The 24,765-nt window shown below is 32.3% G+C and overlaps 3 protein-coding genes and 1 pseudogene across 8 annotated transcripts; 3 read left to right on the top strand and 1 right to left on the bottom strand.

The window, feature by feature from the left end:
* Positions 1 to 4,321: 4,321 nt before the first annotated feature.
* On the bottom strand, positions 4,322 to 8,985 carry LOC150032314 (uncharacterized; annotated as a pseudogene).
* An 851-nt stretch (positions 8,986 to 9,836) lies between these two features.
* Positions 9,837 to 13,282, top strand: EYA (eyes absent-like protein). 2 transcript variants are annotated; one of them, XM_039047425.2, is made up of 6 exons: positions 9,837 to 10,002; positions 10,681 to 10,943; positions 11,035 to 11,202; positions 11,908 to 12,001; positions 12,478 to 12,663; positions 12,813 to 13,282. In XM_039047425.2, the coding sequence occupies exons 2-6, from the start codon at positions 10,695 to 10,697 to the stop codon at positions 13,070 to 13,072; spliced, it is 957 nt and encodes a 318-aa protein (XP_038903353.1). In that variant the 5' UTR covers positions 9,837 to 10,002; positions 10,681 to 10,694; the 3' UTR covers positions 13,073 to 13,282. The 2 variants fall into 2 exon arrangements, with proteins under 2 accessions (XP_038903353.1, XP_038903354.1); XM_039047426.2 differs by having other exon boundaries at positions 9,928 to 10,063.
* A 414-nt stretch (positions 13,283 to 13,696) lies between these two features.
* Positions 13,697 to 17,067, top strand: LOC120089972 (protein LSD1-like). 5 transcript variants are annotated; one of them, XM_090306527.1, is made up of 6 exons: positions 13,697 to 14,228; positions 14,308 to 14,446; positions 14,749 to 14,862; positions 15,545 to 15,658; positions 16,486 to 16,603; positions 16,760 to 16,963. In XM_090306527.1, the coding sequence occupies exons 2-5, from the start codon at positions 14,425 to 14,427 to the stop codon at positions 16,599 to 16,601; spliced, it is 366 nt and encodes a 121-aa protein (XP_090162653.1). In that variant the 5' UTR covers positions 13,697 to 14,228; positions 14,308 to 14,424; the 3' UTR covers positions 16,602 to 16,603; positions 16,760 to 16,963. The 5 variants fall into 5 exon arrangements, with proteins under 5 accessions (XP_090162653.1, XP_090162654.1, XP_090162655.1 ...); XM_090306528.1 differs by having other exon boundaries at positions 14,108 to 14,228; positions 14,323 to 14,446; positions 16,760 to 17,067; XM_090306529.1 differs by lacking the exon at positions 13,697 to 14,228 and having other exon boundaries at positions 14,258 to 14,446; positions 16,486 to 16,563.
* A 1,483-nt stretch (positions 17,068 to 18,550) lies between these two features.
* LOC120092075 (uncharacterized) lies at positions 18,551 to 19,657 on the top strand. The gene is made up of 2 exons (XM_039050278.2): positions 18,551 to 18,676; positions 19,225 to 19,657. Exons 1-2 carry the CDS (start codon positions 18,590 to 18,592, stop codon positions 19,498 to 19,500), a joined length of 363 nt encoding a protein of 120 aa, XP_038906206.1. The 5' UTR covers positions 18,551 to 18,589; the 3' UTR covers positions 19,501 to 19,657.
* The last annotated feature ends 5,108 nt before the right edge of the window (positions 19,658 to 24,765 follow it).

Here is a 24,765-nt window from a genome sequence, read left to right as displayed (position 1 = left end):
ATTCATGTGACAAAGTTGGACATAAATATCATACTTGTTATTTGCCAAAAATGAATACTCGTAATTTTGGAACTATTTGAAATGGGTTCTAAAGTTTTTGCTCACTAATAATGAATGACCCAAGAAATGGGTACCAAAATCCTTTGATTGAGCTTTGTTTGTAGGTGTGATTCAAGAAGAAATCGTTGTTTAGACTTCAAAAGAGAAATTAATTCAAATTGGAGCAACTAAAAAGCTTGTTTGATTCCAACAAAGAAAATTACATATTTGGTAACATTTATTTTTTTATTTATTAAGATAAATATTCTCTTGGTATCTCTATAAAAATTAATTTTGAGCATGTTATTTGGAAGGGTTGTTGAATTCCTTCACAAGGTGAGTATTTGAATTGATTTACTTTCTTGATCCCCGTTAGCATTTTGTTCAAAATTATTATAAATATATTTGTTATGCTATCATGCTTATACTTATTTGATAAAATTGATTTGCTAATGTGACTTTGTTTTTATTTGGTATCATTATTGGATTTTCAACAACGGGTATTTTTTTTATAATATTTGATATTTTGGTAAATCAATTGCTTGAATGATTTTATCTCCTTGGAATTTATTGATTTCTTTTAGAAGGAGAATGCATATTTTTAGGGAGAGTTTTTCTCTTAATTCATATGTAAATTTGGTATATTTGATTATATTGATTCTCCATAGTGTTTTTGTTGTGTGTCCCTCTTATGCATGTTGTTTATCCTTCAGGTGAGTAGTTGTTTAGAGAGTTAGAAATATATTTTGAAATCTTATTTGATATTTCTACCCTCAAGTTGAACATTATGTTAAATGTCTTTGTGTCCCTTATTGAAGAGGAGTGTTCAATTGATTTCAAAAGGGAGAGAAATTTGTGAAATTGGATTAAATAGAATCAGCTTGAGCTTGGTTAATTCTTTTTCAAGCCTCTTGAATTTAAAATGTTGTTTGTGAAATTTTTTAGAAGGTACGTCGATAGGAGAAGAAATACAATGAATGTGCTTATGTTTTTAGAGGAAGCTTTCATGTGTATTTGTTTACCTTTTTATTGTCCTTTTTTTTATTGATTCCAAAAAGGGGAGAGATAATAAGAAAAATAAAAATATGTTGTTATTGAAATAATCATTATTTTCAAGTGAATTAAAATTATGTATGTGTGTTGATTGTGATTCAAGTTTATATTTTATATCACACATCTCTTTGGATTTCATTTTTCTTGACTTGTTTGTCACCATAAAAAAGAGGGAGATTGTTAGCTTTTTGGCTCTTAATCTCAAATTAATAAATTAATTAATATTTTGATGATAACAAACCTGCTTTTGTTTATTAACGGTTTGAGTGTTTTGGAGTGTTAGAGCTTGGAACCATGGTTCCAACACAATTTGAGTCACTCAAATCGAAGTTCAAACAAAGAAAATATGACTGAACGAGCTTAACGGAAAAATCCTGAACTAATGACGTGGCAGAATTTTTCTTATCAAAGTAGACCAATTGAAAGGTGCCACTTTGAGCATGAGAGGAAGGACACAGGATTTTGAGATTTTGGATTGGTTTAAAAAAGAAAATGATTTTAAAAGGAAAATGAATTTAATATTATTTTATGTTTGTGTTAAAGCTAGTTTTGGATAATGTTTTTTTGTTGGGTTTTAAAAGAAATTATTTTAAAAGATATATATTATTATATTATTTTTTGTTTTTGTCTAATGGCTAATTGAGTTTAAAATCTCCGCCATTGATTTTTCTTTTCTAAGATCCAATGGTCCAAATTAAACGTGGTTTTCAACAATTTTTCTTCTTTATTTAAACTCATCTTCTTCTCCAAATTCTGACAACAATTTTACACTATTTTTTCAATCTTTCATAACTCAAAGCCACCATTATTATTCTTTCTATGAGCTTTAATTGTCTTCTTTTCATCTTCTTCTTGAGAGAGTTATTTTATGCCGTGAGGATTGATTAGTTGTGAGCTAAAATTTGTAAATCCACTCTTGTCGAGAGTTTGTCAAGTGTGTTATTTATTTTTTCAAACTATTGTAAGGGTTGCTCTTGCTTCCAGAAAAAGTACGTTGTAGCGGTTCAACTCTAAGTCATGGAAAGAGTTAAGTTCGTAGTGATATACCCAAGAGGAGCTTCGGAAGTGGATGTAGGTCGGTTGTGCTGAACCGCTATAAAATCACAATGTCAATTTCTCTATCCCCTCCTATTTAATTTTGTAATTAATTTATTATTTTTTTATTTGCATGAAACTAATTGCTATAATTATCCTTGAAATTAATTGCTCACATTTGTCTATTTAGGTTGGTTGAATTTATCTTTACACATTTATTTTACTAATTTTATTATTAAAGTTAATTAGAGTACTTAAAGTGTTAATTTTAATTTCTTAACTTCCTTGTATTGAATTATTTTGCATTAAATTATTGTTTAAATAATTTGATAACCAAAAGTATATTGATTTTCTTAATTGGGTCCCCACTAGAGAAAATTTTTTAATTAGTTTTATTAAATCTTATTCATCCCTCTAGAGTTGTCATATCGGTCCCACATTACCAAATATGTGGGTCTCACTACATAGTCAAATGCAATTGGATTGAGGTCCTTCCCAAGCTCAATCAAATTACAAGATTTCATTACAGATAGTACGGTGGGACTCACTTTTAATTACGATTACGGATGAACATGTAAACAAAATCTAAAGCAATTTGATGGAGCCCACAAAAAGAATTGTGATTGATTTACACCATTGCCCTAGATAAACATGGCCTATGTTTAAATCTTTTTTATTTGCTCACTTGTGTGGTTCGGTTAGAGTACTTTCTTAACTAGATTCAAACTTTTTTTTATATGATCTTTGAGTATTTTATTAGTTGAATTTTTTTTTATTTATCAATTTATTTATAAGTAATTTTTTAATTTAATTCTAAAAAAATAGAGATTAATTACAACACAACACTTATCTAAAGCTCAAAGTTTAGAGATAAAAAATAAACATATAAATTAAAGGGTTAAAAATGTTTTCTTAAAAAAGGGTTAAGTTTGAAATTGAAACCAACAAACTCAAATGGGTAATATTACAAATTTCATGGACTAAAATGGTATATGTGAAAGGGATTTAGTGTAACGGAGGGCTTCCTCGCAAGAAGCTTTATAGTCAGGGGTGTCAATTTCGCGATCCATCACCTTATCAAGCCAAGGTCAGGTCAGGCTTTTCCTTCGTTTCACTCTCCGAAGTGGCGTGACCCCGAAGGGGCCATCATCATCTTACCATCTTCCATCTCCGAAGTGAGGATGGACGTTAGGAGAGTCAAGTCAAGGGGGAACGCCATACCTACATAGAAATTCCCTCACACTCGCGGCACTATGAATTCCTTTGTTTGTGGGATCATTTTCTCACGATCGAGCCGGAAGAATAGGAAAGAAAAGAGTAAATTCTTTGCTTTTTGATTTGCTTGGTGGGAAGAACTTGAGAATCACTTTCTTTTTTTTGCTACATAAAAGGTCTAAAGAATAGACACATATTAGGTTAATGTCTTGAACATTTAATCTTTTTACAAAAAAAAAAAAAAAAAAAACCTATTGGCCGAAAAAATTAAAAGGATATTGTCCTTTTAGAAACTATTTTGGAAAATATTGTTATTTTCAAACTATTTGTAAAAATATTGTTTTTTTTTTTTAAATAAGTCGAGGTCGAATTTTCAACCCTCGACCTTCCTTTCATTTGTACGTCGAACTTTGAACCCTCGACCTTGCCCTTCCTAACATTATTATTGAGTCTGTTTAATTATTATTCCGGAAACCTTCCTCTATCAAAAGAATGTATTTATAAATTTTCATAAGGTCTCCCTGGAATTCCTTCCAAAGCTTTTTGAATAATTTTTACGGATTCTGTCATCTCAGCAAGTCTGATTAAATAACGAGCTAATGAATCTCCTTCTTTTTGCCACTAAACTTCCCAATCAAATTCGAGAGCGAGATTATGAGAGAGAGTGAGATTTTGAGAGAGCAAGAATTTGAGAAAGCGAGATTTTGAGCGAGAGCGAAATAGCGAGATTTTGATAGAGAGCGAGAATACCATACAAATTTCCTTTTTTTTCCTTTTCAATTATTACACATTCCACCTTCTTCTTTCTAATCCTTTCTTCTTCTTTTTTTTTTTAATTTTCCATTTTATAAAAATAATTTCTAAAAATATTTTATTATTTTATTTAAACTCTAAAAAGAATAAAATAAAAAAATAATAACTCATAAAAATAAAAAAATGAAAATTAAATATCTCATTTATATAAGAATAATTACAAAAATCAATGTGTCCCACAAGGCGGACGTCATCGATTTCAAGCTGGTTGTTGTTGTCGACTTCGAACTTGAGGTTGCTCGGGTTCTTCTTGATGTTGCTCTGGTACCTCTGTAGACGCTTCATAATATAAATATTCATTATGCTCTCCACGACCCCGACCATGTCCATGCACGTATGAAGACGAAGGACTAATCTCTGAGTCATAATGTCTTGAACCAAATGTTGGCATCATCATCATCGGACTAACATAATTAGTTTGACTCTACGTCTGCGTCATAGGGGGCAACTCTTCCACATTATGTGTAACCTCATCAAACTCATCCTCTTCTCGAACATGTCCTCTACGTCTAGGAGTTGGTGGAGGAACAATAGGTATATCGTACATATAATGAATTTCCTCCATATAGCTTTGGTTGTCACTACATATAGTAAGAACTTGGTTCGGATCATTCCCAACCTCACAGAGTCTACTGTTATTCGATCTCTGTAAATTATAAAATAATTAGACAATATTTAAAATAAATTTAAATTAAAAAAATTAGGTAATATTCATTCATTTACCAGATGACCCACAGTTTCTCCCGGATGAGTGACGCAGCACCTTGTGATATTATTATATCAATGAATATATTCTGGAGTGACATCTGTGTCAAACTGTTCAAGAGAAACCCCCACTGCAATAAACTTTGCATGATAGTGTCATCGCACTACCAAATGTGCAACTTTTTCGGACCAATCTCCAGTCTTAGGTCAATATCATGCAGTACGGGTTCAGTATTATAAGGCGATGGGACATCCTGCTGAAAACCGAATTGTCTCATCACCCTGTTAAGAAGATGCCACTCACCATTGTGAAAACATATGAGAGGACTCATCGTCCGCCATATGTTTTGACCATTCATACAAAAATTAGGCAAAGTATGCACAATAATTTTGTACGGCTCCCAAATAACCTGAAACACAAAATATTATATTAGAGAATATTAAAGAAAAATACGATAAAAATGTGAATAAAATAATCAATTAGGTTTATTGTAATGTATCTGTTCAGGTTGAAGCAGATCAAACATGTATCTATACTGGTTGACTACATGTGTGGCTGTCCTAGTCACACAAAATTTGTCTCTCCACCTAAATTTTTAAATTGATAATTTAGAATTTAAATTAACTAGATCAGTGATATAAAAATTAAATTGAATTAAAACAACATACCGAGAACCGTAGGCTCGTCCAACTAACTGAGCGTCATTAAAATGATGTAGCTGTGGAGCCATTGTTGGAAATCGCTCCCAAGCCCATAGTTGCAAAAGTATGAGAGGCCAAGCTATCTCTCGAACCTCAGGTTTTGTTGCTTTGCATAGTTGTCTATACAACCATGCCAAGCATGCTCCACCCCACGAATATCGCTCCGCATCATGAAGGTTAACTAACAGTGGCAGGAACATCAAGTGAACAAAATGACTTGATTTATCTGAAAACAAACTTCCACCCATCATTTATAGTATATATGCTCGCGCATATCTTATGACGGTTTCCTCGTCTACATCATCTGTGAGTTCACGAAATTGTGTTCCTAACCATATTAAACTTAACCTCGATCCTTTAATCTTGTCGGCAGGTGGGGTCGCACCGAGGTACAGTTGACAAACTTCTAACCAGTCATCGTACATCACTTTGATGACCGGCTCACCGTCAACAGGTAACCCCAATAACACTTCTATGTCTTGTAGAGTGATAGTGCACTCTCCAACAGACATATGGAATGTATGCGTCTCGGGCCTCCATCTCTCGACCAAGACTGTGATCAGATGCCAGTCCAACTGAATAAATCCTGCCTCTCGACGTCTACAAGATATTTCTCTAGTAGTACGATCTCGCCATACAACATATGATCGATGAATGGACTGGTCGTACAAAACATTGGGATCAACAGGTCCTGGGTTTATCTTAACGCTCTAATGCATCCCTTATTTATGCTCTTCTTTTCTCGAAATAGTTCACACATTTGAAGAATGTTATCTGAGCAATAACATTTATAGGCAACATCCGAGCTCCTTTGAGGACTCCATTTATGCACCCTGATAGATTTATCGTCATCCACCCATATCTGAATCCTGCATCATGTACTTGAGTCCATTGCTCTAAACTAATGTTGTCAAAAAAAACTCAGACAACTCCGATTTATTCCTTTGATATCTTCAATTGCTTTGTTGAACTTTCGAATTTGAAACTGACACCCGGCACGATAAACATAATTTATACTTTTTATTGAAGTTGCTGACGATATGTCATAAGAAGAAACGATGGTAACATTTCGGTCTCGTCCAACCATTTGCTGGGTTGTTCACTGCTGCAATTATACTAGCATGTCGATCTGAAATTAAACACACCTTTTTGTGTGTTACAATTTCTCTCAGGTGTTCCATACTTAGTGATCTCGAACAAACCATCATACCGAGCGGTACTATTCATGTAACAAGTGGCAAGCATTCGGCATTCCATACTCGCATTTTATGGTCGTTTGCTCACATTTTAACATGAACTACGAAGATTTTATTGAGGACTTACAAATTGTCAACGTATGCTGAATGTTACTTTCCTCAATTTCAACCTGTACCGCATGAAGATTAATGGATCACGCACCCTAATATGCCCGTCTTACATCCTGATCCATCGTTGTTGAGAAGACCTGGAAGATCGAAAAGTTCACGATATCACAACGAGATGAATTGGACAGAACTAGCCACTCGACAACGATGTGGATTTTGTAACCAGTTAGGACATAATCGAAGGAAGTGTCCTTCGTTACTAAGACGGGCTCCAGATAGTTAAGGATTGAATAATAAATAATTTTTTATTATATATTCATTTTATTATAATTTATTGTATATTCAATTTTTTTATAATAATCTACTGTATATTCAATTTTTTTTTGTAATTAATAAAGTTTTACATTATAATAATCTAATACATTCAATTTATAGTATAATAAGATAATATATTCAATTTGTTGTCTAATGATTATTCAATTATAGTATAATAATCTAATATATTCAATTTTTTGTCTAATGATTATTCAATTATAATATAATAATCTAATATATTCAATTTATTCAATTTGTTGTCTAATGATTATTCAATTATAGTATAATAATCTAATATATTCAATTTATTGTCTAATGATTATTCAATTATAGTATAATAATTTAATATATTCAATTATAGTCTAATGATTATTCAATTATAGTATGTTTATTAGCTCTTTTTTCTCTTTTTTTTTTTTATATATATTTCTATGGAAAGTTCAAATAAAGTGAAGACTCTCGCTCTCTCAATCTCGCTCTCTCCTAAGATCTCGCTCTCTCACTCTTGCTCTCTCCTAAGATCTTGCTCTCTCACTCTCGCTCTCTCTCAATATCTCGCTCTCTCTGTTATTGTTGTTATTTTTCCATTAATGATTACTAGCTTTCATTTCTTCTGGAACAATCACAAGTACTTTTTTAATTATGGTTCTACTACCAGAAACTCAATGCGTAATCTTAGCATTCAATGTGTATTCCTGAATAATCTCATTTTTCAATTATTCAACCATTTCATTTTACTAAGTTCAATGTTAGTCAGATTAGTCAATATAAACTAAATCTTGCTCTCTCTAACATTCTCGCTTTAAATCTCGCTCTCTCCTAAAATCTCGCTTTGAATCTCTCTCTCTTAAAATCTCGTTCAACATCTCGCTCTCTCCTACTATCTCGCTTTGAATCTCGCTCTCTCCTTAATCTGCTTCAGCCCACTTATCTCCTTAATCGCTTTGAAGTTTCGACATGTGTGTAACCTTCGACAACCTAATATACAAAATTTTGTTCGTAGACAAAGCTAATTCGAAATTGTCTTTCATTCCAAGGCATAACTTGTATCCAAGCGCTTTATATTCGCCTGGAGTTCGCTCCCAGAAATATAGCCATCCCCACCCCCTCACGTCAATCCCACAAGCCTCCGTCTAATTCGAAATGATAACAAAATGCATAGGTTGTTAGAAGCAGCTCGAGTACACAGATACATATAGTATATCATCTCATTACTTTATTTTCTCTATGAGGGAAAAAGAAAAGTAATAAACCTGCAATCTCGAGGGTGGATGTGTGTCGAAACTTCAACCTTCGACAACCTAAGCGAGATTCGTGAGATTTCCCTTGTCGTGGGTTGAAGTTTCGGCCTATCTATTGTTTCCAAGTTTTTCTTTGTTCGTCGAGTTCTCAACGTTCGACCTCCACATTAGTTGAGTTCTCAACGTTCGACCTCTAGCCTCGAACTCCCAAAACAACAATATTTCTCTAATAAGTTTCAAAACAACAATATTTCTCTAATAAGTTTTGAAAACAACAATATTAATATTAAAGGTCCCCTATTGGCCTCCCTATTTTCACTAATATCAGTAGCTATTTATAATTTAGCCCCCATCTACATTATATATATATATATATATATATATAATATATATATATATATATATATATATGTCTCTCTTCTCCATACATACTCTCTCTCTCATGCATATTCTCGCTCCCCATAATTCACACTCATTTCTTCATCCTCTCTCTCTTTTCTCCTTCCTCCTCCCTCTCTTTTCTTATTCTGGTGGTGTGAGTTGTAGGCGGTAGATGACGACATGGGAGGAGAATCTCCAGTGCAGGCTCGAGTAGAGGACAACGTGGTTACAGACAGACGACGTGGTGGGAGGCAAAGCTTCTGGCACCGGGCACAAGCAAATCTGACTCGAACTTGGGTAGATCCAATCAACGGCGGTGCAGGCTTGAGCAAACGGACGACGTGGCAAAGCTTCCGAAGATCCACACACAGATTTGGGTAGATCTAGTCAACAGAGCTAGGCAAGAAGATCTGGTCGATGGTGGGGGTTTAATATAAACGATGATGATTTTTGTACTTAGATTTCTTGTTTTGTGATATATACGCTTATATATATGTTCTATGTTAAACATCAAGTCCATCTATGATTTACATACTACAGTAGATATTTTTTGTTAATTTTTTACTACTTTGAATTTATGATATATGATATATACACGCTTGTATATATGTTCTAAAATTTATGTTCTAAGGTATATTTAAAAATAACCATGAATATTTGAGTAGATATCATATGTTTTAAGGTATATTTAAAAATAACCACGAATATTTGACTAGATATCAAATATATTCACCAATATATTTCATATATATTTTTAGAATGTTTCCAAATAAACAACGAAACATATTACATGTATAAGTGAATAAACAACGAAATATAATAACAAAAATCAACATGAAAAACGAAATGGAAAATAAAATCATATTAATATAATTTTCTATGAAAAAAATAATATTATTATAGAAAATGCATTTATTATTATTTTTTCCCTTTTTCATTTTCATTTGGAGTGAGAAAATGACATTGTAAAAATAAAATGGGGAATAAAAAAGAGGCCCAAATAAATAAGAAAAGACATTAGGCCGAAATAAGTAGGGCCTCATTCTTGAGCCCATGGCCATCGTCTAAAACGACGCCGTAGTAAGTAGTTTCGGCTGCCTCCACTTTGTTCCAGCGCTCGTCGTTCTTGAACGGAATCAGAGGTTTATCAGAGCAGAAAGCTCCATTTCTTCACTCAGTTGACTCCCTGGTTACCGAAAGTAAACACCTTTGACGTTCATACACATGTTTATGTTTCCAATTTCTAATTTCCTTTTTTGGGTAATGAATCTTGATCATGGTTACTGCTGAAAGTTGGGTTGGACTGGGTTTCTGATTCACTGTCTTCTTGTACTTTGAATTCTCGTGTTCTTTCTTTTGTGGGTTTCTCTTCTTCAGCCATTTTATGTGGTCTTTTTCTTGTTTTTGGTTTTTTATTCAACAATACGGTGGGTGCATTTTTGTTGGCTATACCATGTTGTTTTCACTTTGGTGTTATTGGGTTTATGCAATAAAGCATCATTTGCAAATTAAATTTAAAAAAAAACCCATTTAAATCATTGTAGTTGTGCTCAATATGTCTTTAATTTCTACTATGCTTAACTAACAACTATTTGTTTTGATCACTTAGGACCCGTTTGATAGTGAAAATTTTCAAACTAATAAGAAAACAAGTATTTCTTAGCAATTTTTTTTTTTCTTTTTTAGCAATTCATCTAAGATTTCAAATATATCCTGGAAATGTGTTAAGCTAGAAAATATTATATAGTATATGTTATTTTAGAAGCTTAATTTTCTTAGATAGGTTACTTGAAACCAAATTTTTTACAAACTGAATCTTCGTTGTGTAATTTTATATTTGAAGTAACCTCAATCTTTTCTCTAAATTTTGTTTCCAGATTAGACCAGCACTATGGAAGTAAGTAAAAACCATCTTTCTGAACAAAGTACAAAGGGGTTTGCTAAAAGCACCAAGGATCAAAAACTAAATGTGTATGTGTGGGACATGGATGAGACCATCATCCTGCTCAAGTCTTTGTTGAATGGGACATATGCTGAGGCTTTTTGTGGTTCAAAGGATGTTAAAAAGGGTGAAGAACTTGGAAAAATTTGGGAAAAGCAGATTCTTGATCTGTGTGATCATCACTTCTTCTATGAACAAGTAAGGTTGAGATTTCACCCCATAATCATGTTCAAATAACTCCATTATATAATGTCTCAGAAGTTAATGTCATTATCATATTTTTATGCAGATAGAAAACTATAATCAGCCCTTTCTCAATGCATTGAGTGAATATGATGATGGTCGTGATCTTTCTAATTATGATTTTGATCAAGATGCTTTTGGTCCACCATGTGATGATGGAAACAAAAGAAAATTGGCTTTTAGGCAACGTGCTATAGCCAATAAGTACAGAGAGGTACTGTGGAATTATTATGCTTTCATGCACGACTTCTTTATAGTGCTGTGACTGTGACTTACTGCACCACAGGGATTTTCCATACTAGAAAGAGAATGATGTCTAGGCTTTGCTTCTTCTTGCCTTCACAGCTCTTAAAGTATTCCCAACTTATTTTCCGTTTCTTATTGCCGGAAGCCTTTAGTATTTTCTGTAGTTTCTGATGTTCAAATTCATTCTCCATGTGTGCTATAATAGTCTTTTGGATGTTCTTTTACACAAATTAAGGGGAAAATTAAATTCTTACCCCTATACCTGGCCCATTGAATCAGTTTAAACTTAAGCTTTCGACTTCTTTAACCCTACATTTGAATAAGTTGTGAAATTAATACCATCAATTAGTTAAGTTTCTATCTTCTTGAAAATTTGTGGTTAATTACGAGTATTCTTCTGGTGGGACAATAAGTATTTTTTTTTTTACTATCGATTTCTCTAGTTATATTTGATGTTTTTTTCCTTAAAACTAGATTGAGCATTTTATTGCTAGGTTTAGATATGTGACTTGATTTAAAACAAGCATGAGCTTTAACTGGATGTTTGTGGGGATGAAAAAGGTAGAGAGGTACCGTCAAAGGGATCTTTAACTTTTGGTTTTTCCTTCTGGAGATGTGCATCATCTTTTTCTTATCTCAAAAACCACATTTTAAAAACCGTTTGCTCTTCCAGGGCCTGCAGAGTATCTTTGATCAAGAGAAGATGAAGCTCTGGGAAGAGTTATATGAAATGACTGATGTCTATACGGATAGATGGTTCTCCTCAGGTATTCTAATTATTATGATGTAGCTTTGAGCCATTTGATGCTCTTTTTTAATGATTCGATACCCTTACATACTCACACAATTCAAGTATTTTATTTCCTTTTATGAGGAGATAGACAATGTCATGTAAAAGGCTTATAATTTTAGTAGACCACATTGTGGTTGAATTTTGTGCTGGAAGTAAGCACTCGGATTTCGTACACTCCTCTATGTTAATTCCACGATCATTGGGATTTGAATTCTAAGTCTGATCGTTGAGGAAATCTTGCATATTAGTTGACACTGGGGGTGTCAGCTTGCATAATAAACGACATCTGATATTTGAAAAGTATTTTTTAATAGCCAACTACCTATCCTTATAACCCTTATAACAGTCAATTACAATATGTATGCGATAGTGCATTTAATCTTCTGACTGAAATTTTTGCTGCTTCTCTAAATACCTGCTAATAATCACTCTTATTTTCTGCTATTCAAGCACGAGCTTTCTTGGAGGAGTGTTCATTTTCAGATAAACCACCACTTGCGTCTTCTGATCAGACATGTAACAGTACTTCTAGAAGTTCTCAGCATGTTAATGTCTTGGTGACTTCTGGTGCATTGATACCCAGCCTTGTGAAATGCTTACTATTTCGGCTCGATCATCTAATAACACCTGGAAATAGTGAGTCTCTCCCTTTTTAATCACTTTTTGATTTTTCCTTCGGCTGTGCTTTCTGAGTAAATTTCCAGTCAAATGCATCTTTTCGTTGCAATTGGTGAACTTGTTTACAAAGTTGTCTTAATTATCAACTTCAAATCGGTAACTTCCAGTCTACAGTTCGTGGGAAGTGGGAAAAGTACAATGTTTCCAGTGGATCAAGGAGCGTTTTGACAAGTCAAATGTTCGTTTCTGTGCAATAGGAGATGGATGGGAAGAGTGTGAAGCTGCACAGTCCTTGAAATGGCCATTTATTAAGATTGATCTGCAACCCGGAAGTCCTCACAGGTTTCCTGGTCTGTCTTTGAAAACATTAGGCTTTTACTTCTCTGTTATTTATGGTAACTCTGATTCATCAAGTGATGAGGAATAGTTCACATAATCAGTAACAGATAAGCTGTCATTTTCCAGGCTTTAACTCTGTATTCTTGAGTTACAACGGTTACCTATTATGGCTGTCGTTTATGTTAAATAATTGTATGTAATCAAAATTATTAGCCGGCCATATTAAGGCTGTATTTTCCCTCCATACTGTACTGTACCTTTAATCAGAGAACCCAGTGAAACTCACTGGTTTTTTCTACTGCTTGTCTTGATCAGTCTTCAGTGGTTGTAATCTTTATTCTGAGAGTACGAAACTTGGTTAACTTAAGCTTCCTTTTGCATTTGGGATGAGCTAAATTTAAGTTTCGAGGTTTCTAGTTTTCTTCAAAACATTGCTTGTATTTGAATGGTTTCATTTGAGTCAAACTTATAATTAATGCCTGTCATATCTGCAACTTCATGAAGTCATTTTGTTCATCATTGTGGAGTTGCTCTCTCCCATGTTTTCTCTTCAAGATTAAAACATCTTAGTATTCAGATTGACTAACCTAGTAGGCAACATATCACCGTCTTAACCACATTTCAACAAAAACGTGGTGAGAAGTCCCAATTCATCAACAACACACCCACTACAATCTGACGGTGGAAAACCTGATATATGAAGGGGAAAAAATGATATTACAATGGCATTGACACTGGTACTGATTTATTTTTAAAATTTTTGTAATCGTTCTATTAAGGTCCTACTACTTACATTATGCTAACCTCCTTTAATGAGGCTTCACCGACCTTAAGACTGACAATTTCTTACCAAGTTCTCAACTTGGGAACTTAAACCCTTAGCTTGGAAAGTATCTATAAACATCTCAGACCCTTACTTTAGGACATTCGTTCGAGTAATTGGTGCTAATACTTTTAACCACCAGTTCATAATCAGTTCATGTAACGGGTGATATTTAACCATTAGAAATTATAGAGAAATATTTAGGTCCATTTGAAAACTGGAATAAAAACGTGTGGACAACTTATTAGTTTATTAAGAAAGAAGAAGGTACATCATTATTATTTTTCTATCTTCCTCCTTTTTCCTCCTACCATTTCCATGTTTATCAGGGTCAACTTTTTTGGAGGGAGGGATTTTCCTTTCCAAAGTGGTTCTAATGTCAAAGTATTAACTCCAAAAACTTACATTTACTGCTGCAAAGGTATATACCATGATCATTGGTATTCTTTCATCCAGTTTTCTTTTGATTTCCTTTCATATGTTAGCTCACATCATTGCAGTTCTTCTAAATCCAGAGATGGTAGGAACGAAGACAAAGCACGGCGTTGTCTTTGCCTGAGAAAAACTGAGTTTTGAAGAAATTCAGCAGGAAAAGAAGTTTCTCCAACATCACAAAAATGCCATTTCCTCCAGTTACTTGTATGACTACACTACCCCAAAACTTCGATTTTGGATATAATTTGAATTATTTTCCTTTTTAGATCTGAGAATAACTAACAAATTTCTAATGCGAGATGGCTATTTTTCTATAAGCACTAAGGAGACAAAACTCTCAGCATGAACAATGAAGTTTAGGGCGAGAATTTGATATTCATATAATTAAAGTTAGATTAGATCCTGTTCTTAAAAACATGACCAACAAATGAATTGATTTCATGTCATAGGTTGTGAAACTTGTTGATTTTATTGCCTTTTAAGAATTGAAACTTGTTGGGCAATAGGTTGTGAAAACCATATAGTGTGCTCTGGATGTAAAATTCTGTTGATCTATCCTGCCGGAGCAACCTTCATTTGCTGTGCTCTTTGCCATACTGTATCTCCTGTCCCAACCTCTGGTTTGTTTCTATATCCTTCCAACTTTCTTTTGATTATTATTATTTTTTTTTGAAATTATGCTTTGATCATAATTCAAATCGAAATCTTTTTTCTAAAATTTTAGTGAAATTAGAATAGTTAAAAAGGTTTGATTTTATTTATTCCAACTTTAATTCCCACCCCTCCTTTCACCTTTTTTGTTCTGAAAAGTGAAAACATCTAAAAATAAAGGAATCCTCTCATTAGTTTTTAATGCTATAGTTAACGCCAAATGGCTCACCCTTTTTCTTCACTATATCTTTTCCACCCCCTGGTCTAATGGGAGAAGTTTCTTTTGTAATTCTCTCTTTTGGAGTTTTTCCCTTTTGTAATTTCATTCTCAAATTGTTTTGAAGTGATGAGTTCAAACCAAGTCCGAATTACTAAGCAAGTTGAACTCCATTAACCATCTTTGTGTCCATCGTCAATCTTATTGGCCGCTATCTCCACAGTTGTAGAGTAAAGAAAGAGTGGAAATAATGAGTATGCTACTAAATCTTGTAGAGTCTTGGTGGTTGAGTTAGCCTAGATATTTATAATTATCAACAAAATAAATAAATTGATGATGACGATGATTTGCAAGTTCCTATATATTGTTCTTGTATATGCTTTGGATTGTGTATAGTTAGAATGTGATTTGTTTGGGATATAACCCTTAAGCAGGCTTAACGATGGCTCGGCTGGTGTGTAGTGGCTGCCACACCCTTCTCATGTACAGTCGTGGGGCGACAAGTGTTCAGTGTTCTTGTTGTCGTACTGTAAATGCAGCCTCCGAAGGTAAATTGTCACTTACATATGGATTTTTTTCTTTAGTCTTTTATTGTTATCATTAAAAATTCTGTGAAGAGCAATGTTTTTGTGTACCTGAGGATAGTTTTGATTTCTTTGTATCCAAATGGACTATCATAGAGCTATAGTTAGCACCACCTTCGAAACCTTAGCTTTACCTTAAAAAACCACTCAACCAGAAGTCTATTTGTGATATCTTTGACAAGGCACCAACATAAACTACACTTTCCCTAAATTAAAGATCATTAGGTAAATAGGCAAATTTGTACTGAACCAACAAATGAACACTAATGTTGAAATGTTATTTTTAGCACATTGGATGACCAAATATGAAGATCTCTATAGATTGTATTATGTTGTTTCTCAATATAATAAAAAATTTCATTTTCTATGTGTGGGTGTAGCTAGCTAACATTACGATAGTGAACTTCGTAAATCTATGTGTCAGTTTCTTCTTATTTGATTTTTTGCATGTCATAACACGTAAAGTAGTTCACTTCTTGTTGGATGGTATAAAAATTTAAAATCAAGTAGGGAACTGAATTCTAAGCATTAACTTTCATTCTTGATTATTAGGACAATCCTTTGTTGTTGAGTCTTTTTAGTTAGAGATGGTGTAAATCCATGAAAGAGTTTTAATAAATATACATCTAAGTTAATAGTATGTTGTATCAATTTTTTTCTGTAGATAAAATCTTATGATGAGAATGAAATATTCTTAAATTTACTCCAATTATTATTATTATTGATGGTATAATTTAATCTAATCTCCTTGAAGGCTGATTATGTTGGATTTTGAATGTGGTTGCAAACAGCAAATCAGATGGCTCACATCAACTGTGGGAACTGTAGGGTGGTGCTGATGTACCAATTTGGGGCACACTCAGTTAAATGTACACTTTGCAATTTTGTGACCTCTGTTGGGATTTGAAGGTTTAATCAATTAGTTCATTAAAAATTTCAACATTTTCTATTGGTTCGTAATGAAAAAGGGATTTTTTTAAAAAATATATATATATATTAAAGATTAAGGCTGTTTGTACCATATGTCCATTCTAATTTGAGTTTTTTTTCCTTCTTTCTTTTTAGGGTATTTGTTTAACTACAACAATTAATGGGGGAGATCGAGCTTTAAAGGAATGCATGTCAATTATTGGAAGTTATTCTATCGATAAAGAGAACTTGTTAAAGAAAGTTAATTAAAGAGAGCTTGTTAAAGAAAGTTAGTAGAATCAATCTCATAAGAGATCATGATATTTATGTTATTTAATATCTTTATAATTTTCTTTTCTAGATGTTTTCCTTTCATGTCTCCAAATTTATCATGTTTTACTTCTTTTCCCCTAAAACATTTGTATGATTTTTATTTACATGTTCTATACTCATTTTCTCCCGTATCTCCCTAATTTTTAAAAACTTAAACTCTGAAATTTAATCAAACAAGTTTATTTTTCTTTAGAAAAACAAAAAATAGTCGTCGAACAATATGGTTCTCGTTTTTAAAAAATAGGGAAAAAAACCAAAAAAAAACCTAAAAACTAAAGATAAAAAATGGTTATCATGTTAAAATTAATTTTATACTCTACCTAGTTTAATAAATTAAATTTTCAGAGTCAGAATTCAAGACATGAAAGGTTGAGATTTCAATTTATAAATATATTAATGAAACAAATATTGATATCATATATATATTTGGTTTCAATTTCAAATTAAATAATAGATTTTGTTAGAGAAATTTTCACTATCATTTTGCTATTTTATATACTTTATTTTTCTATTTTTGAAGATCTTCAATTTTGTTATCAGTATTCATGTTGGGATTAATAGATATTATTATTATTATTATTATTATTATTATTATTATTATTATTATTATGTGTATTTATAAAAAACATTGATTAATCTTTAATCTCATATATCAACCTATATCACATATCAATGGATGTTTTAATCTTAAATACAAGTGATACTATATAATTTAACTCAAAATATGTTTGTGAAAATTAATTTTCAATCATAGGAATGCCGGAACTATATATATGTTTTAACTCATGTGTTCGTGGGTTGGGTTAGGTTCGGTTGAAGTACTTTTTTAGGTCCAATCCAACCGTTTGGATTGTAAGTTCTTCAATCCAAATAACTTTTATTAAATAATGAATCCATCTCAATCCAACTATGAAGCAATTAGATTGTGTTACTTTGAATTATATGTCATTTATCTAAATGTGTTTTAAAAATAAGTAAAATGTTAATAGGTATAAATTTTAATTTAAATATTTTAATCTATTGAATTAAGATTAAAAAAAAAAAACTATTTCATTTAAGAAATGAAAGTTTTGTTTCCAATATGCTAAAATAAAATAAAATAAAATAGATGTATACATAATCATATTAAGGTAAAAGAAACATATTTTTTAAAATTAATAATAAATTCGAATTAGTTTGGTTATTTTAGGTGAATGTATGAATCAAATCACCACATAAGATTTCTATTTATTTGAATCCAACCCAATTCAAATGAGATGATAATTCAATTCAAATCGTAGGAATTAAATTGGATTAATCGAATTTTTCAAGTTAGCAATGGACCATACGAAATATATATTACAAAATTTTCTTTTTATCTATTAATGAAAACAAAGTAGAGATATATAAGACTTATATAATATATCGTTTCAAAAAAGAACAGAAATATAAATTCTCTCCTTATTGAAGAGAAAAGAAAAAGAACACGTGGCAGATTAGGGAAATGCATGAGTGACACGTGGCATCCAACGTGTAATGCTTTTGAAGGCTTATGAATTTTTGATTCACTATATAATATGTTCGTGTTGCCAATTATTTTTAAAATTTATTTTGAATGATTTAAAAATTGGGTTGTTTGTATTGTGTGGAAGTAATTAATTAGAAGAGAGGATAATGCAGTCTGCAATGGAGAAGCTGAGCAATATGGGAAGTGTTGCTAAAGAGAAGCTCAAAATTTGTAGAGCCAAACTCGACGAGAAGGTGTGTGTATATCTTTAATTTATATATATCATTTTCAAAATTTGTCACGCACTTAAGTATTGTATTATGTCATTTTAATTTACAATTAAATAGGTTATTACAAGATTAAATTCTTGATAAACTCCTATGTTTATGTCTATATCATGTTCCAATTTTAGGTATTGGTATATCTTTCGATTTCGTGTTGAATATATTGGATCCAAAAGGAAGGCATCCACTTTTTATTTAATTAAAATAAATAGCTTCAACTCTATATAACTCTTTTTTTAATGGTCATATCGTAGTTGTTTTTTTATTTCTTTACAAAGATATTCAAATACAAATTAATGTTTATTTTATAAAAAATCTGAAATTAATATATATTATTTTCTTTATAAAAAAAACATATAAAAACAATATAAACTATATTAATTTAGAGATAAATTCAAATTAATGAAAACAAGTATGTGAAAGAGGTTGAAATTATGTTAAATTTATAATTAAAAATGAATGAATAATGGCAGACATTGTGGAAAGTAGTTTATTGTGGACAGAAAATGGATGCGCAGGTAGAGAAAGCATCAGTGAAGACGAGGGAGGAGAGGAAGATTGCGGAGGAGAGAAGGAAGGCGGCGACAGCGGAGGCGAAGCGGGAGCTACACGAGGCCAAAGCCAGACATGCTGCTCAAAAGCTGAGGAGTAAGAAGTCACATGTACTTGGCGGCCATTTACACCATCACCCACCTATGGAGGGCGCCGCCGCCACAAATCTCGGCGCAGCAAATGTTCCGGCGGCTTACCCTATCCCCACCACGGAGGGGTACTATCCCGGACATAAAATTTAACCTTTTAAGTTGTGTTTTTGGCTTATTAGTGTTTGTAAAATTTGTTGATGTAATTTTTTAAATTATTGGGTGTGTGCGTTGTGTAAAATCTAAACCTAGGAAGTTCTAAATAGGAACGGAGGAAAATATTGGTGCATCTCTATAGTCCAAAAAATGCTGTCACGTGAATTTTTTTTTTTTTAAAAAAAAAAATTTAGGTGAAGTTTTTTGTGCAGTTTTATTGTTCATAGAAATAAATGTCTTATTGGACACGTGGGATGAGATTTCCTAATCAAAGTTTGAGGATTATGATTTTTTGGTGATTTATAATACTTGTAATTTGAAGGGGGTCATGTCTTGGTTTGAAATTTTGAAGTTTTTAGATATAATTGTTGGCAATTTAATCAGTTGGGTAGTTGTATGGTATGAGTAAAATTTCGATTATAGTTTATTATTATGACTAGCTATAATTAAGGCCGAATCATCGTTTGCACTCGCACGTGTCGATTTTTAATAGTTGATTTTAGAGACCATTTACGTGAATTAGGTTGCTTGATTTTTGTAGCTTTGTCAAAATTTTAAAAAAAAAAAACTAACCTGTGTTAAAATATCGCGTTTTGGTTTTTATATTTTTATATTTAAAATTTTGTTCGACCTTTTTCACTTTTGGGAGGATATCATTTATCTTGTTCGATGAAATATAAAATCTCTTCTGTTTTGTAATTCTAGTGTTTTTCTAAATTTTTAGGTTTTTCTCTGTTATTTTATATTAATTGAACTCTAGTTTCTCTTTTGTATATTTTATTTGAATTAATGCACAACTTTTGAACTGCTCAATCGAATTGGCGTCTATTATTTTTTCAATCTCTATTATCTTGTTAAAAGAAAAATCTTGTTCAATTTCTCTTCTATATTTCAAGGAGTTCTTTGAATCACATATATATTAGTTTCTTGTATATAAATATTAAATAATAATTAATATCTACTTTTGGATATATTAATTTTATTTTATTTAATTGAATGTAAGAAAACAATTAATAAAGTCTTCGATTAGATTTAGTCTTCTTTAATATATTGTTATATTGATTGATTAGATTTAGTCTTCTTTAATATATTGTTATATTGATTAATTATTTAGTCAATAAAAATAAGGATCTTTATATTAGAACTTTATTCAACATAATTAAATTATAGAAAAAAATTTTAAATGATAAAATTATTGAAAATATTTTAAATATATAGGAAAATGTTTATAGATTGTCTAAAAATAAGGATCTTTATTTAACATAATTAAATTAAAGGGAATTTTTTTTAAATGATAAAATTATTGAAAATATTTTAAATATATAGGAAAATGTTACTTGTCTATAGGATTGTCTATAGATATTGATAGATGTTTATCCGTATCTATTATCGATAGATAGCGACATTTTATCATATTTGTAAATAAGTTGATTAATTTTTTATATTTAAAAATAATTTTAAAACTATTTAAATTAATTATTCAAAAAATTAAATTAATATAAATTAATTATCAATAATAATAATTTATATTAATACTTCTGATAATTAAAATATTAATTATAAATGTATTAGTTAAAATTTATTAACTATATTTAATAATGAATTAAAATTAATAATAATGAATAATTAATATTAATTTATTAATTAATTATGACAAAAACCTGCAAAATAGAAACTCGCTATAGGTTGAGTCGCGAAACTCCCTCTCTTTAAAGATATTTTGCAGCTCTACCAAGTGTGCAAGTAGGTCTAAAAATTTTTACGTCGTTCTCATGATAAAACAGTCAAAGAAACCGAATAAAAAATGCACCGTTACCGACTGGAACACACACCCTTTCTAATCCCTACTCGAAAAACGAAAATGGAAGAGTTAGGAATGGATGAATCGGACTCGCGTGAACGGGAGGAATTTTCCTTGGTTTTAAAATAATAAAAAAATAATAAATTTTTTATTAAAATTAATAATCACACACTCGTCTCATCTCGTCCGACCGACCGGACGGACGATGACACTTCCATCAAACCCACATTGGTCTATCTCCTCACTCTCTCCAAGACATGGGTACCCCTTGGGGCCCAAACCTAAAGCGGGAGGCTTCCAAATCAAAATTTTTCAATACGGGATTCTCCAACCAAGGTTGGTTTCCTCTTATTCTTGAAAATTAAATTTTCATCCAACAATCCCCTACTTGGAAATTTAATAAAAAAGAGACTGATTTTTTTTTTCATCGAGCAATTTCAATCTATACAACATTGTGCATAAGCAAAGGTGTCTTACGACTTGAACCTGTATGTACGTAGTGTAGATGATTCAAAATATATTAGAGTAACCCTTGGTTTTGAACTCTATCTCTAATAGCATCTCACACAGAGTGTCATTAGGGTGTAGTACGAAAGTCCGTGCTTTAAGGCCTAGCACGTGTATCCCGGTTTAGTGAATGCTCTAGAGAGTTTGCCTAAAAACTCCATAGAAAGCAGCCCTCACTTCCACATTCACATAGGTGAGTCTATCAAGAGTACTCATGTAGCTAGGTATCTCACTTGTCATCAAGTATAGATCTCATTAAGAACTGAGTTCAACCTTTCTTATGCTTCAGGATATCATGCTCAGACTATAAGTCATAGGAATGGAACTCTGTGTTTGGTTTAGCATGATTTACTATATATCACTCGTGATCAGTTATTACCCGTTGAACCTGTTTCTTGGGATCTCTAGTCTACAGGTTGGGTTTTCCTCACCGTGATTCATCTTTCTATAGGCATGAGTCCCATTCTTTTTTAGGTTCTGAAAATCTTTTCTCTAGCCAGTTCTTTCGTCAAAGCATCTGCCAAATTTTCATCAGCCCGTATGTGATCCACTCTAACTACACCAGTAGTGAGAAACTCTCTAATGGTACTGTATTTACGACGTATTTGTCGTCTCTTTCCGTTGTAGTAATGGTTCTGAACTTTTGTGATTGCTGCAGTACTATCACAATAGATCAATATAGCTGGTACCGACTTTTCCCATAAAGGAATCTCTGATAGCAGACTTCTAAGCCAACCTGCTTCTTCACTAGTTGTCGCTAGTGCTATCATTTCTGACTCCATCGTAGATTGGGTTAAAATAGTCTATTTCTTGAACTTCCAAAAGAAAGCTCTGCCTGCTATATTAAAGATATAACCACTTGTAGCCTTTGAATCATTGGAAAGAAAGTTCCAGTCAGCATCGCTGGACCCTTCCAGGACAATGGAAAACTTTTGTTGATATAATTCTAGGTTTTGGGTTTTCTTCAAGTATCTCATTACCTTTTCTATAGCATTCCAATGCTCTTTACTAGGTCTGCTTGTAAACCTGCAAAGTAGTCCTACAACATAAGCTATGTCAGGCCTAGTGCAGTCAGTAACGTATCTAAGACTACCTATGATGCTCGCATACTCAGATTGATTAACACTGTCACCAGTGTTCTTGAACAACTTGACACTAGGGTCATATGAAGTACAGGCTGGTTTACAATCAAAGTAATTATATTTCTTTAGAATCTTTTATATATAGTGAGATTGATCCAAAGAAATTTCTTTTTCAGACATATTCACTTTTATGCCTAAGATTACACTAGCTTCTCCTAAGTCTTTCATGTCGATGTTTGCATTCAATATTGATTTCACATCATTTATGACGTGAAAGTTCGACCCAAAGATGAATAAATCATTTACATATAGACACAAGATAGTGCAGAGATTATTTTCAAACTTATAGTAGATGCATTTGTCACTTTCATTAACCTTGAAACCTTTAGATAGGATAAGGTCTCAATTTTTTCATGCAATTACTTAGGAGCTTGTTTTAGTCCATAGAGGATTTGTCTAATTTACACACCTTATTTTCTTGACAATGGACTACAAAACCCTCAGGTTGTTCCATGTAAATCTCTTCTTCAAGCTCACCATTTAGGAAAGCGAGGTTTACATCCATCTGATGTACTACGAGGTTATAAAGAGCAACAAGAGAGAACAGGACACGAATTGAGGTCATTCTAGTGACAAGGGAGACGAAGTCAAAGAAATCTACGTTTTATCTTTGTCTAAAGCCCTTTGGTACTAACCTAGCTTTAAATTTGTCAATAGTTCCATCAGGTCTAAGTTTCCTCCTTAAGATCCATTTGCACCCTATTGCCTTACTACCTAAGGGTAGATCTACTAAGTGCGAAGTTCTATTTGACTCAAGTGAGTCCATCTCATCATTTATTGAGGATAGTGTAGCTCTCAGATCTTTAGGATCTTCTTCTACATTATAAGTCAGAAAGTCATTTTCGAAATCTTTGGCAGTTTTACTCTTTTGCTTCTTTTAGGTTTTGGGTCGGTTTCCTCTCTTGGGTTGGGATTTCTAACTAGGGTTAGACCACTTAATCCAGAGTCCCCCACTATTCCTTGATTTAAAAGGAAATCTATCTTTAAAGAAGTCGATATCATTTGACTCAATGATCACTTGGTTCACTAGATCATAGAACCTATAGGCTTTACTATTTAAGGCATAACCTATAAAGACGCACTCGTAAGCTCTACTAACCAACTTTCTCCTTTTTGGTTCTGGAATCCTTACAAAGGCTAGACAACCCCATGTTCTAAAGTAAGACAAGTTTGGTTTCTTATTCTTGAGAATTTCGTAAGGTGAAGTTTTGTTTTTAGACTTTGGGATTCTATTTAGAACATAACACACGGTAAGGATGATTTTACCCCACCAATAAGATGCGACTCTTGAACTAAGTAAAATAGCAACTACTAGCTTAGGTAAAGTTTTATTTTTCCTTTCGGCTTTTCCGTTCATTTCAGAAGAATAAGGTGCAGTCTTTTCGTGTATTATTCCATGTAAGTTAAAGAACTCATTAAAACTGTCATAGTCGTATTCGGTTCCCTTATCACAACGAAGTCTTTTAACCTTTCTATTTAACTGATTCTCTATTTCAGAAACAAAAAGTTTGAAGGCATAAAAAACATCACTTTTGTTTTTCAGCAAGTATACAAAAGTAAAATTAGAGCAGTCGTCAATAAAGGTAATGAAATATCTTTTACTGTTCCCAATCAAGATACCATCAAATTCACATACACCAAAATGAATTAAATCTAGAGGCTCAGAATTCCTAAGTACAGATTTATGCGGAGTTTTAGTAATTATAACCTGACTACAATACTCGCATTATCAAAATCATTCATGGATAACTTAGGTATCATTTCTAACCTAATCATGTTACTAATTACGCACCTGGTCTAGCATGCCAAGCA

This window comes from Benincasa hispida, chromosome 11 (genome assembly GCF_027475165.1).
Source record: "Benincasa hispida cultivar pf3 chromosome 11, pf3_genome.v1.1, whole genome shotgun sequence".
Classification (NCBI taxonomy): domain Eukaryota; kingdom Viridiplantae; phylum Streptophyta; class Magnoliopsida; order Cucurbitales; family Cucurbitaceae; genus Benincasa; species Benincasa hispida.
This window is presented reverse-complemented; position numbering and strand designations above follow the sequence as displayed.